The following is a 14,843-nucleotide window of genomic DNA, read 5'->3' on the forward strand; positions in this document are numbered from 1 at the left end:
GTGTTAGAAACATTTTAAAGTTGACATGCTGAGCTAAAAAGGCCTAACTCAAAGTAGCCTACATGTTAACACTCACTGTAATATCTTAAGATATTTAATGATAAAATACTATAAATGCATGAGTCTTCTAAAACCTGAAATATAATACTTTAAAAACATTTTATTAAAAAAATATGAAATCACTGCCCATCCAGCACAAAAGTATGGCTAATGTGGCTTCCACTGTTGGCCACTCTTCCATACTTATATAGAGTATCTCTGGTTTGCAGTTGGCATGGGTGGTATTTTTTGTGGCTTAAAATCAATGAAATCTTTGCCCAAAGAGTACTACTTCCAGTAGGTACAAGTTTTGATGTATGTCCTCTTCTCATATTTTACAGCAGCAAACAGACTTGATAGCTAACAGATTAACTAGGTTCTTCGGGTCCTTTCAAGAGCCCTCACTTTTTCTCCGTCCACTTTGTTCGATTGTCTCTATAGTCTATCTGGGCTGTAGTGAACATATTTATTAATTAGCAGTTATTTTCTCCAACATGCCTTAACATAGCAATAATGGTGGTGGTGATGGTGGCTACAAGTACTCAGGACTTTCTATATGCCACAGTCCAAAACCCGACTCTTAACCACTGTACAGTAAGATACCTCTTTCATCTTCAAATTCAATTCTAGAGTATCTTAATAGCTCTGAGTCACAACTTCCTGGTGGATAGACTGAAATATAGGAATTGGGGGGAGAATGGCATATTTTATACTAGAAAGGGATAAATCATTCGAATGATAAAAACCTGTGTCATTTATTCAGCATTGTTAAGTATTCATATCGATGGAAACATTAAGACTGTAGATATTTTTTTCAAAAAAAGCCTTTAGACAGCAAACTTTGAGCTTTGAAACTGGCTTCAGGTGGGCTAAAAAATATTTTCAGAGTTGAGGATCAGGGTATTTTTGCATTCAATAACATAGATATTTCCTGAGTATCGTGGCCTAGCCAGACCATCCAACCACACTTAAAACTTTATAGTTTTTCTCTTAAAGTATAGCCTCCAAATAAAGATTACTTTATTACCCTGCATTTATTTTTTATTTTTAAAAATTATGCATAAGATGAGAAAGGCCTTAAGACATAGAGGATTTCAGCATACTGCCTGCCTCTTTCCTGTACTATGTGCTCACTTGCCAATATAGGGTTCAAAATTTCTCCCTTCCTTTTCCTTCCTATCTCTCTCTCTTCTTTCTCTTCCTTGCTTCTGGCTAAACCCAGAAAGACCTAAAGATATGGAATGCTTCCAGAATTTGCTCATTTTCTTTATTTGTAGTTTCCCTTTATTATATCACAAATTCAATTTTGACATGTATGTCTGCAGTACCTGGAGTAATTTTGTATTTTAAAATTTTAAGAATTTATAGATATTCCTATTTTAAAATATTTGTGATGGTGGAAAAAAATTTTGATCAATTTTCTTCCATAGTTTACATGCACTCTTATTGTACTAGCCATAGAAAATATACTTCCTCTCTGTGAATTCAGATTCACATGATACAAATTCACATGGTTTACAAACCAAATGTAAACTGTGAATTCACAAATTAATAGTTTCTTCTAAATGATAGCTATAAACCAATTTTATCACATCTACACCTCAATATCAAATAATGTAGGCTTTGTGAATGTTACTGTTTCTGTATGTTTCCTCATATAAATTATATTTTCTATGTCCAGGATAAAATGGAGGATCATAAAGCAATATTCTATGATCACAGAGTTCCTGTTGTTGGCTCAGCAGTTACAAATATGACTAGTGTCCATGAGGATGTGGGTTTGATCCCCGGCCTTGCTCAGTGGGCTAAGGATCCGGCATTGCTGTGAGTAGTGGTGTAGATGATAGATGTGGTGTGGATCTGGCATTGCTATGGCTCGGTGTAGGCTGGCAGCTGTAGTTCCTGTTTGACCCCTAGCCTGGGAACTTCCATGCTGAGGGTGCGACCCTAAAAAAAAAAAAATTCTATGATCATAATTCTAGAAAAGAGAATTACTCACGGAATTTCCCCAAAGGAAAGTGAGCTTAAGGTAGGATTAAAATAAGAAAACTTTTTATCCTAGATTTTTTTTTTTTGGTCTTTTTTTTTTGCCTTTTCTAAGGGCTGCTCCCGTGGCATATGGAGGTTCCTAGGCTAGGGGCCTACGCCAGAGCCACAGCAACACGGGATGGGAGCCATGTCTTCGACCTACACCACAGTTCACGGCAACGCCGGATCGCTAACCCACTGAGCAAGGCCAGGGATCGAACCTGCAACCTCATGGTTCTTAGTCAAATTCGTTAACCACTGCGCCACGACGGGAACTCCTATCCTAGATTTTTATCTTTACCCCCTAGTTTCTCAATAAAACAAGTCACTGATTAGAAACTTAACAACTTGATCAAGTATGACTAGTGTAATAGAAATCTCTACTAATAAAATCTCTCAAAGGACATTAAATAATTAGTAAAATCATTCTTATGTTCAAAGGACAGTACATTGTTACTCTAATCTGGGCAGAATAAAAGTGATAAGCTGTTAATGATATCTGCAGTAAAAGTTCAGATTCAAAGGACATTATCCAAAAACAAAACAAAACCCTTTTCATCTCATATATTTTCAATGATTAGATACAATTTCTAAAATAATGAATATGAATGTATGTGGCTAACTAAAAAGTACAATACACACTTGAGGGATTACCTGCATGTCATATTTTTTAAAATCTAAGATGGATTTTAAGGAATTATAGAAATCCTACTTGCTTCAGGAAAGATATCTAATATGTATTTTTTATAATTACTAATATACCTTTTGTTAGACAAAGTCACCTTTTGTTTTGACTTAGAATTCTCCCAGTTGACATAACTTTGACTTGGCTACCTTTCTAAAATTGCTCTCTCATTAGAAAATTCTGGTTTATGTTTCAGCAGGAGCAAAAAAATAGTTTCTACTACCCTGATATGAGAAATAGAGGAAAAGATCTATGCTTATATAATATGGGGCCAGGATTTAGGAAAATTGCTATATATTTTTTCCAAGGTTTTTCTTTATACCTGACAATATCACTATATTCTTTTCCCCACAAGAGGTTTTATTTTGATTTTTGATAATTAAAAAAACTTATATTCCCTCATAAGACTATAACTTATTATTACAGTCTCTCAGAACAGCAGGTTAAACATCAAATATAAGAAAAAGAATAACAAAAGAAAGTCCTGATGAACTATTAATATTATATATTCAATATACAAAAAAAATATTACTACCTTTAGAGATTTTTTTTGAAAAGCAAAAATCAAGGCTTCATTTTTAATCGTGGTACTTTTATGGCAGCTTCTCCAACTTCTTTTGATATATCAATTCCAAGAGGACATCTGCATCATAATCAAACAAATCACATTATTTCAAATATTTGCTTACTGATTTGTCACTAGTTCTGCAAACTATTCGCTTAGAATTCTGACAAATGCATGTACCTAAGTGTAAAACTGATTATATATGGTGGTGGTTCTTGACTATATACAAATACTGCAGGACCTCAAACCAGAATAATGGGTGAAGGAAGGCTAGAAATCTAAATGTGGCAATCTTAAAAACCATTTGAGGTAGAACTGACATGTTAAAAGCTATACATACTTTATACAATTCAGTGATTTTGGGGATTGAGATGTTTTTGAAAGAGTTCTATTGCTCTCAAATACTGTAAGTAAATAAAAACTTGGAACAGAAAAAAAAAAAAACAAAAAATGCCTTAGAATGCTCTACAAAGCTAAAAGGATAAAAACAGTTTAGCATACAGCCAAAGTCAATCCTGCATCCATTTCTACCAGTTAGTTCTTCTCTGAGGTTCCAAAAGCTGGCTTGCTCCTTTTATACCATTTTTTGTCACTGGTGGTAGAGGTTTTAGATCCTAACCCCTTTCTCTGTTCTTCCTCAGTAAATAATTTTGGGCTCAGATTTCTGCTTTTTTATGATGATGTCCTATACAAGGCTTTAACTGGACCCCAACCTAGAAAAAGCAATCATCTCCAGCCTTAACACTGCCGCAAGAAGGCAGTGTTGGTTCAGACAGTAGGCCAGGCCATCAACTCAAAGGATTCTTTCTGTAATTACGAACAATATGGTTTATTTATGATCACTCGTAAGAGTCTATGGTTCATGTAGCTATAGCTATGTTCTGAAGTGCTGAAAAGTTTTAAAATAGCAAATGAAACATGATGAAAACAGAATTATGTTATATTATGAAACATAATAATGCTTACTATTTTTACTATTCCAGAATTAACTTAGACCAAAACTTGAAAACAAATTGGAAAACTGTGCTACTCCTTGGAACTTCAATTTGGGAAAGAAAATGAGGCTTGCAGAAAACAACTGTCTTTGGGCCATCTCAGCTGCCTGTGGAAAAGTAAACTCACAACCCAGTCTCAGATCTGAATGCTTTTTGCACATTTTCCTTAAGTTTCCAGCATAGCAACTGGTCCTGAGATAATTTTGACACTGAAAAAGTCCAGGCCACCGACATGCTTTCTATTCTGGTCCCAAATGAGGGAAGTCATCATCCTTACTTACTGCCTGTTTCTAACCTATGATTTGTCAAAATTTTTATAATTTGACATATCATTTCATATAAGGTATCTGCCTCCTAGGTTAGATGAAAAAAAAATAATGTAATCTTTCTTCAAGTACTTTCAGCATGTCAATGAAAACCTCAAATATAAAAGCAAAATCCAGGCTTTGACTTTTACGGTGCAACTTGCATAAAGATTACAAATGGTATTACGTACTTCGGTTCATAGCGGATGCCTTCTGTGTTGTATAAGATGCCCAAGCCAGCATGCAACCTTTCAACACCATTCCTAAATAAAAATCATTAAAATAAAACTAGCCTGAGATTTAAAGGAAGAAAATTAAGCATGATGAAATGGCAATTAATATTTAATAATTTTGAGTAAGCACAAATATCCCATGGCTTACCATGCAATCATAATGCCATTATCAGTGCATAGTCTGGGAGGAGGACACAACAGAGTGCATTGTGTTGCATTTGTCACAACTTCTAAAGCTTTTCGTATATATAAGTTACTTGCAACACCTCCAGATACAACCTGAAAAATTGAGAAGATAAAAATTAACAAATATCAGATATGAATATGAGCCAAGCTATGAGCTAAACCTGGGGAAAATACCAGCACTATACAAACAGACAATACCATATTTTGATGAAGTAATGATATATCTATATAAGATATACATACCTATATAATAAATATTTGGAAAAGAAAAAAATCATCAACAATTTTAATATTACCATATGATCACTATCATTTTTGTACATTTTATTCTAACTTTTTTCATTAAAATCACAGTACAGTACTTTAGACCCTGTAGTTTTTGTTTATATGCTTTTTAAAAGATTTTATTACATAATTCTTAATCTGTTATCTTTGGTAGTCATGTTATATTCTACTTTGCGAATCTATCAGTTAAATATTTTTTTCCCTTTACATTCTTTAAAAGAATGAAGTTTAAGATACAGCTGGAGTTCCTGTTGTGGCACAGTGGTTAACGAATCTGACTAGGAACCATGAGGTTGCGGGTTAGATTCCTGGCCTTGCTCAGTGGGTTAACAATCCAGCGTTGCCGTGAACTGTGGTGTAGGTCGCAGATGCGGCTCGGATCTGGTGTTGCTGTGGCTGTGGCATAGGCCGGCAGCTACAGCTCTGATTAGACCCCTAGCCTGAGAACCTCCATATGCCGTCGATGCGGCCCTAGAAAAGACAAAAAAAAAAAAAAAAAATACAGTTATAAGAAATTTATCAAGGCTTCAAAGCACATTTAAACAGATTTCATCAAAGGAACATAAATTTGAATGAAACAGCCTATTTTTCTAAAAATAATGACATAGTTATATTGCATTTAATTTCATATTGTAAATCTTAAGATGCAGCCCTGAATTTTTTTGTCACACAGGATGTACAGATGTCCTATAAAGCTGCCATGCCTGTGCAAGAAATGGCTGTTTTTGTTCTACATAACCTCATACTGTCAGGGCTAGCATATGGAATAAAGACATTTTCATCCTATGAATAGGGTCAACTAAGGCTCTTGGAAGAAAAGCAACATACTATAAAATATCACTACTATTCTAAGATTATACAACTTACCAATACTGCATTACTTTGACATAATAAGTCTCTCTGTTTGCAAAACAGAATAGCACGATGAGTTCTTTTTGCAATATGGCAGGCTACTGTGTGCTGTACTGCAGCAGCAATGTCTGCAGCTGAAGACAGGATTTGCCCCTTCTCAATACCTGCAGAAACGGGCAGGTATTTTTAGGTACAATTCAGTATTACTTATTTGTCCAACTTTACTAATTAGAAATATACCTTCCTCCTTTTCCTTCTGCATTATTGTCTTATCAATAACATGTTGAAGTCCAGAAAAAGAAAAATCACAATTTTTAGCACGTTGCATGGGAGGTTTGAAATCAAAATGCAACTTATTTCCCTGTTTGGACAAATGTTCTATGGCCTTCCCACCACTCATGGTGGAGCACTCTGGATGTTTTATTAAAGAAAGTCTTCTTGCTACCTATCAAAAACAAAAAAATTTTTGTAATGTCATGAAATTGTACATTTTAAAACCAAGGTACAATGGAAATGAATTTTACACTGGATGAACAAGACATGCTATACTTTCACAAATATGGACTATAGCTGGTGGCAAGTAAACACAATCATTCTCCTTCTGATGACCTGATCAAGAGTGACAAATCACTGCCTTTCTATCTACTTTTGCTTTTCTACTGGGGATGGAAAATGGGTTTGAAGTTGACAATGACTGCTTAATCCTGAACTTGAAAAATAACCTGTCTATTTCTTCCAATCATTTCAGCTGTTGGTAGTTGTTTTTTTGTACCTGTAGGATTCTAAAACAAAGGAAATCTGCTTGTCAGTGGTGTCAGCAATTGTGAGATTTAATAATAGAACTTTGCGCATATTTAATGTCCTTATGTTATCTTTATATATCCTTTTATTTCACTTTTGAAAGGTACATTACACATCCCAAAGTATTTCTTTCACATATGTTAATTGATTAAAAATATAAGGGTATCTACAAACTATTTGAGCCTTTATATACTGATGGGTATCTGCAAACTATTTGAGCCTTTATATACTGATGCAAACATCTTATTTTATTAAGTATGTACTACTATTTTTTTTTCCTTACTGCACATAATTTTTTTCAGTCTACTATATCATTCAGAAATATTTAGATAATAGTAGTGCATCTATTATTTTAGTTGAAACAGACACCTTAACAAAAAACAATGGAGAAATTGATTCTTAAATAATTACCTTGTCAAGCATGTCACCTGGTGCTATGTCCAAAGACTTTCCAAGAAGCAGAAAATCTGAAACTCCTCTAACTAATGCCAAAAGACAATGACCGCCAGAAATCAAAAGAACTAAAAAAGGAAATTCTACTTTATTTGTCAACCTAATGGTAAGTGCATGAGCCTCCATATGATGAATGGGAATGAAGGGTTTTTTTAACTGGTCTACTAGTTGTAAGCTAAAGGATAAGCCTACTCCCAAGCTTAAAGCAAGTCCTGGTTTTACAGTAGTTGCAACTGCTGAGAGTTCACTTGGAGAGACTTTACTGGCAGAGAGAGCTTCTTGCACTATGCGTTGAATATTTTCTCTATGAAGCTGTTGAGCTACTGGAGGAATAATCCCACCTGTTCTGAAAGATATAAAAAAAACAAACAAACAGCTTTTTGTAATTTTAAGATTGTAAAAATAGAGGAAGAAAAAGTATATATTATGGTATGTTTTCAAACTAATTACATAGCCAAAAACATAAGTAAGTCAAATATTTTCAAATTATGTGTGCTTATAATGCAGTACATTATAAGAACCCAATGTGCAATAATTAATGATGTAACTTTTTTTTTTGGCCATGCCTACAGCATGTGGAAGTTCCCAGGCCAGGGATCGAAACTGCACAAGAGCAACCCCAGCTGCTACAGTGACAACACTGGATTCTTAACCCACTATACCACAAGAGAATTCCATAATGTAATTTAATGTCTCTGATTTTTCAAAACTGTACACAATAAACTCCTATGGATTTGTTTGTTGACAAATGAAATCACCAAAATAATCTTGAGAATCATTCTAAGGAAGAAGTCTTAGAGGACAGGATAAAATTGGATTTTAGGAGAATTAATCTACCTGCAGACAGGGAGTTGGTTTTTTTTTTTTGGTCTTTTGTGTTTTTAGGGCTACACCCTCGGGATATGGAGGTTCCCAGGCTAGGGCCGAATCGGAGCCACAGCTGCCAGCCTACTTCACAGCCATAGCAACGCCAGATCTGAGCCGTGCCTGCCACCTACACCACACCTCATGGCAATGCTGGGTCCTTAACCCACTGAGGGAGGCCAGGGATTGAACCCGAATCCTCATGGATACTAGTTGGGTTTGTTAACCACTAAGCCACGATGGGAACTCCCAGGGAGATTTTCTTAAAAGGTTATTTGTGTAAGGCGATCTTAAACTGAGTGATAATGAGAGTGGAAAGAAAGGGACCAAGAGCCTTGAAAAATGTAATAATTAATTGGATATAAGAGGAAGGTGAACCAAGGCATCAAAGATAATTCAAATACTGAACTGTAGTGACTAGAAGATAAGAAATACTAACAGAAACATGAAGACAGTTTTGTGAAGATGAGTTTATTTTTAAACAGACTGTACTTGAGGTCATGGCAGGACAGGAGACAGCTTGCAATCCTCGAATAAGGTTTGGGAATCTAATCTCAGAGTTGGTAATTCTGATTTTTGGTCCTTATAGGACAAGCAGTGGATGACTACTCTAAATGTCAAGAGTAAAGAATTAGAAGGCCAAACTGTTAGGAAAAAAATACAAGTGACTTTAATCAAAGCAGAGGAAAAAAAAAAAATACAGGGTCTGCAAAATGCACATGTAATCTCCAAAAACAAAAAACAAAAACCACCCTAAACATTTGAGGTTGTAAAAGATTCTAGTTCTATATACACAGCATTCAATGAATATTTAATAGTTGAAATATGTTATTTCAGTCAATGAGGGCGATATTAATATAAATTATCTAATTTCAACATATCCATTTTGTAATACCATTTTCTTTATTTTTTCGAAGCTACTTTTTCTATGTTCCTCAGTTCTGTTAATGGCATCAGTAACATCCTAATCACTTGGGTTCATCTTTGGGTTCAAGATTGATCTTTTTCGCCTTTCTTTCCCTCGCTTTCCACATTTAATTAAATTTATCACCATTCCCATTGCCACCACCAAGCTGAAAAGGCTCTCATTAAATCATTCTATTCAAAGCCTCCTAACTGTACTTCCCCACATATATTCTCTGATCCTCAAAGTTGTTCTATAGTGTGTTGCCAGAAAATAAAGCACAGTGCTGACCCCATCACCCTCCTACTTAAAAGCTTTTACTTTCTTGGAATTTGGGAGACTTTAAATACAAATCCCCTCTCTCCCTTTTTTTCCTTTTCCCACTTGCTTACTTCCTTCCTGTGCTTCTTCCATGTATTACCTTCTAAGGATTATGCTAAGTATGAGAGACAAAAAGAGATGAATAAGACCATGGCTTTTTTCTCAAAGACTTAATTATAATTAATAAAAAATCAATTAATCAAATAATTAGTAATTTGTAGACAGTATGGAGGGTAGATGATTAAGGTACAAAGCTAATAAAGAGGTAGGGAAACCATTTAGTCTTGTGGCTAAAGCCAAGAGTCCAGGCAAGGGACAATAAGGACTTGAATTAATCAGTATAAAGGAGGAGGAAATTTTCAAGAAATATTTGGAAAGTAGATTTACTATGACTTGGATGACTGATTTGAATATAGAGTGTTGAGGAAGAAGTCAAGATTGTCCTCCAGGTTTCTGGCTTGGAAAAAAGGACTTCTCTCCCAAGCAGTCCTCTATTATTGCACCTTCCATGCTGTTTTACAATGACCTGTTTACCTCTTTGTCTCTTCACTTATTTATAGCAGTAACAGAAATACTATTAATACTAATAATAGATAGCTTTTATTGAACCCTTGCTGGTTGTCAAGAACTGCACAAAATGCTTTAAAAGAATTCACATTTAATCTCCACAACAATATTATAGCTAGTTGCCATTATTATCCTCATTTCACAGATAAGGAAACTGAGGCACAGAAAACAGTACAAGGTCTCAAAGCTACAAGTGGCTGAACCAGAATGTAAACCACTTTATATGGTAAGCTGCTCAGAGGTAAGGATCATATATTTCAGTCCTATTTGTACCCACAGTGCCTCAGATGCTGCCCTGTAAATTGTAGGTATTCAATAAATGTTGAGATGAGCTATGGAGATGGTACCACATAGCCTATTTGCCTGTATATTTCTCTCAAATGAATTTATGCTAAACTGAATGTCCAGAACTTTCTCACCTCTTTGCCTTTGCTGATGATGCTCTCTCAGCCTACAGTATTCCTTCCATCTCCATTCAATGAAGGCTTAACTATCTCTCAAGGCCATTGACCTTTGTAACATATCAGATGCTGTGCTGGACAGAAGGCATAGTGTAGTAATTAACACAGATGCAGCCCCTGTCACCATAGAGCTCAGAGGCTATTGGGGAAAAGACTATACATGAGTAAATAAACATAAAAATTATTAAATGAGTTATGAAGAAAAAAACACAGAATACGGAGATATAGAATAAGAAGGGTGGGAGTACTTAATTTAGACAATGTGGTCAGGGTAGGCCTTTCTGTGCAGTTAACATTTATTTACATGTTCAATATATCCCAAATAGTCAAAGAACTGTGAAAATGAGGCATGGTAATAATAATTATTATCTGCACTACTTCTTTGATACTCACTTTATACTGTCTTGCACTCCCAACTTTCCTTGTAGGTTTATATATCGCATTTCAAAGATTAGGCTGTTTCTCGAAGGCAAAGGCAAACTAGTATTTCAATGTGCCTTATTAAGACCTAACACACCCCTTTCACATAAAATATGTAACCATTAGAGGTCTTCATGCCTCTTCACATATACTATTTCTAATTATAATATTATACATTATTTCTGTTATGCAATCTACAACTTTATAAGCAGGTATTACCTTTCCTATTTTATGGATGTGAAAATAGAAGCAGAGAGGATAAGGTACTTCCCTGAAGTCAGAGCCAACATGAAGTGCCCAATTCATGATTCAAATATAGGTTTGTTATCTTCAACCTTTTTTATTATTCAGGTGCTGTCAATTGATGGCTTGAAGGCATATTTGAACTGCACAGTATTTTAACATATTTAAATTACCTACCAGTTTTTAAAATCTGGGAGATATAACCACAACATTCTGGATTTCCATTTTCTCTTGAAGATTCTGATCATCAAGGTACATGAGGCTTATATTTTTGCATGGTAACAATTGGCTGGGGCTGAATAGTGACCTCCTACAGATATTTTCCACATTACATCCAGCCCACTTATTTATGTCTGTCTGGTGGCCCTCTGGAAACATCCGAGTTTATAAACCTGGCACCATTCTGTGCTTTAATACAATAGTACATTATTATTTAAGTATCAGCATGAATTATGCGTATAAATGTGAACAGGATTTTCTTTTTGAGTGATTAACACAAGCTAGAGGTTAGGTCATAGTTTCCGAGGACTTAAGTTGAAACCATGAAACATGCAGGTGGCCAAAAGAGGAAAAAGCTTTACTGAGGGAAAATCATGAATAAATATTGGATTTCAGTTTCTTTTTGGCAATAGGATTAGCTAAGGTGGGACCTTATTGCGAGAGCCTTAAAAAGCTAGGTTGAGGGGTTTAAGGTGTTCTACAGCAGTTAGAAGCTTTTCCACAAAAGAATAAATCAGCTCCTAAAATTTAACTTTTATATATAATACGAAAAAATTACTTCACTTTATTTTTCACAAAAAAAGTGTAAACCACCAAGATAATGTGTACTTACTTTAAATGAACCTCAGTTTGGGAATGTATTGCTTCTCCCAAAACATTTCCAGTTTCATCCACAACAGCAGCTGCTGTATCATCACAACTGGTTTCAATTCCCAACACTAGTTTATGAAGAAATAGTTTTCCAGGTTGAATATTAAAACTTCTTAAAAATTCATAATTTTTCCCTTTTGATAGGTTAGAAAAAACTCCTGTTGTTTTATTTAATATTAACATATTTACTGAACAGATAATTCCTGGAAAATAATTAAAGAAATATTATCATTTGGAACTGAGATTAGCCATTAACTAATTCAGTTAAGCAAAATTCTGAGAGCTTGGTTTATTTTTCAGCATAAGTTTTATAATATTTTAGGAAAGTTTTGTAAAAGTTAGCAAAAAATTTTAAAGGGTGTAGCAACTTGTTAATATAAATAACAGTATGAATGCTCTTTAAGGGCAAAAGTGGAAAGTTAAATATAAAATAGTATTGAGGCAGAAACAAATCTGACTAGGTACCATGAGGTTGTATGTTCAATCCCTGGCCTCAGTGGGTTAAGACTACGGCATTGCCGTGAACTGTGGTGAAGGTCACGTATGTGGTTTGGATCTGGCATTGCTGTGGCTGTGGCATAGGCCAGAGGTTACAGCTCCGATTAAACCCCTAGCCTGGGAACCTCCACATGCTCATGGTGTGGCCCTAAAGAGAGAATAGAATAGAAAGAATGGAATAGAATGGAATAGAATAGGAATAGGAATAGGAAGAGGAATAGGAATAGGAATAGAATAGGAATAGGAATAGGAATAGGAAGAATTAGAATACAATAGAACAGAATAGAATAGATAGAATAGAATAGAATAGAACAGAACAGAATAGAAATAGACTAGACTAGACTAGAATTGAATAGAATAGGAATAGAATAGAATAGAAATAGACTAGAATAGAAATAGAATAGAACAGAATAGAAATAGAATAGAATAGATAAAATAAAATAGCATTGATATTGCTTGTATGCTAGTCTTATCAAACTACTGATTATTCTTTATAAAGCAGCTAATATTACAGTACAATAGTTGTGTGCTTGGTTTTCTGGAAAGTGCTATTTATTTTGTACTCCTAAAGTTAGAACAAAATGTTGTTTTAGGTTTTTTTGCTTTTTTTTTAAGAGCCATACCTGTGGCATATGCAAGTTCCCAGGCTAAGGGTTGAATGTGAGCTGAGGCTGCCGGCCTACACCACAGCCACAGCAACACGGGATCCGAGCCACATCTGCTACCTACACCACAGCTCATGGCAACGCCAGATCCCTGATCCACTGAGGCCAGAGATCGAAACCACATCCTCATGAATACTAGTGGGATTCGTTTCTGTTGCACCACAGAAATGCGGTTTTTTTGTTTTTTGTTTTTTTGTTTTTTTGTCTTTTCTAGGGCCCCACCCACAGCAAATGGAGGTTCCCAGGCTATGGGTCTAATCGGAGCTGTAGCTGCCAGCCTACGTCAGAGCCACAGCAACGCGAGATCCAAGCCGCGTCTGAGACCTACACCACAGCTCATGGCAACGCTGGATTCTTAACCCAGTGAACAAGGCCAGGGATTGAACGTGCAATCTCATGGTTGCTAGTCAGATTCATTAACCACTGAGCCAGGGGAACTCCATAAGGCGTTTTTTTTTTTTTTTTTTTTTTTAATCAAACAATAAAGACAAAACATAACTAATAAACATTTGTGCCTTCCATTTCCCATAATCATCTTTCAAAATAAAAATTAATCATTTAATTAAATACAATCGAAGTCACATAAGACATATAAAACACAATGTAAGATGCAGTCCTCTAACAAACAAGTGTTCTCAGAGTTCCTGCTGTGGCTCAGCAGGTTAGGAACCCAACTAGTATCTAGGAGGATGTGGGTTAGATCCCTGATCTCACTCAGCTGGTTAAGGATACAATGTTGCTGCAAACTGCAGCAAAGTTGGGGCTTGGATCTGGCATTGCTGTAGCTGTGGCCTGTGCCAGCAGCTATATAGCTCTGATTAGACTCCTAGCCTGGGAACTTCCATATGCCATGGGTGCGGCCCTGAAAAGACAGAAGGAAAAAAAAAAGTGTTCTCATAAAGCTCATCTTAAAAAGAACATCTCAATTAAAACGACCAAACCTAATACCTATCTTATGCATTAATTATAATTTTTAATTCAATCATCATTTTGGCCACAGGTTTATCATAAGAGATCGCTCCAAATCTTTCCCCCAAAATAACAGTCCATCGTTAAAGCACCTAGTTTTCGTCACACTGCCAAGTATATAGTTTCATGCCCCCAAATCAACTGAATCTTCCAGATGTTAAGCAAGCTCTTTCCCTAACAAACTAATGGAGGCAATGTAAAAATACATATATATTGGAACTTTGATTGCTCCACAGGGGCAGGGGGCATCCAGGGATTGGAAACCAAACAGCTCCAGAGGGTGCAGCCCAGACAGACACGCCAGGAGAAATTAGATTTATAGTCATTAAATCCTGCCAAGGAAACTTGTGCGAAGCCCTTCTCTTTCGGGCCAAGAAAGATCACAAGTGAACCTTGGGTACTTCGCCAGTGCTGGTGGCGGCGAGAGGCTGTGACTGGACCTGCTTTTTTAGGCGCGCAAAAAAGTGGGGAGAAAGGGTGAGCAATCTTACCCACCTTCCTTGTGAAGGACCAGTAGCTAGTACTCGTCTTCTTTCCGTACCAAAGACGCTCAACTGCCCTTCTCTGCGCAAGAAAGCCCGAATCCGTCGCCCCGGAAGTGATGTCATCAACCCAGTGCCAGAGTGCTGTCGCC

General features: G+C 35.9%; 1 protein-coding gene across 1 annotated transcript; it reads right to left on the minus strand.

Annotated features, from left to right (window-relative positions):
* Positions 1-140: 140 nt before the first annotated feature.
* OSGEPL1 (O-sialoglycoprotein endopeptidase like 1) lies at positions 141-14,818 on the minus strand. The gene is made up of 7 exons (XM_084999211.1): positions 14,705-14,818; positions 7,386-7,773; positions 6,414-6,618; positions 6,189-6,337; positions 4,999-5,129; positions 4,809-4,880; positions 141-3,395 (listed from the first exon to the last, which is right to left on the minus strand). The coding sequence occupies exons 1-7, from the start codon at positions 14,815-14,817 to the stop codon at positions 3,317-3,319; spliced, it is 1,137 nt and encodes a 378-aa protein (XP_084855337.1). The 5' UTR covers position 14,818; the 3' UTR covers positions 141-3,316.
* Between the last annotated feature and the right edge of the window lie 25 nt (positions 14,819-14,843).

This window comes from Sus scrofa, chromosome 15, assembly GCF_054392235.1.
Source record: "Sus scrofa isolate SSC_HxYL_T2T_F1_AM1 chromosome 15, Sscrofa_HxYL_maternal_Yorkshire_Landrace_v2.0, whole genome shotgun sequence".
Taxonomy (NCBI): domain Eukaryota; kingdom Metazoa; phylum Chordata; class Mammalia; order Artiodactyla; family Suidae; genus Sus; species Sus scrofa.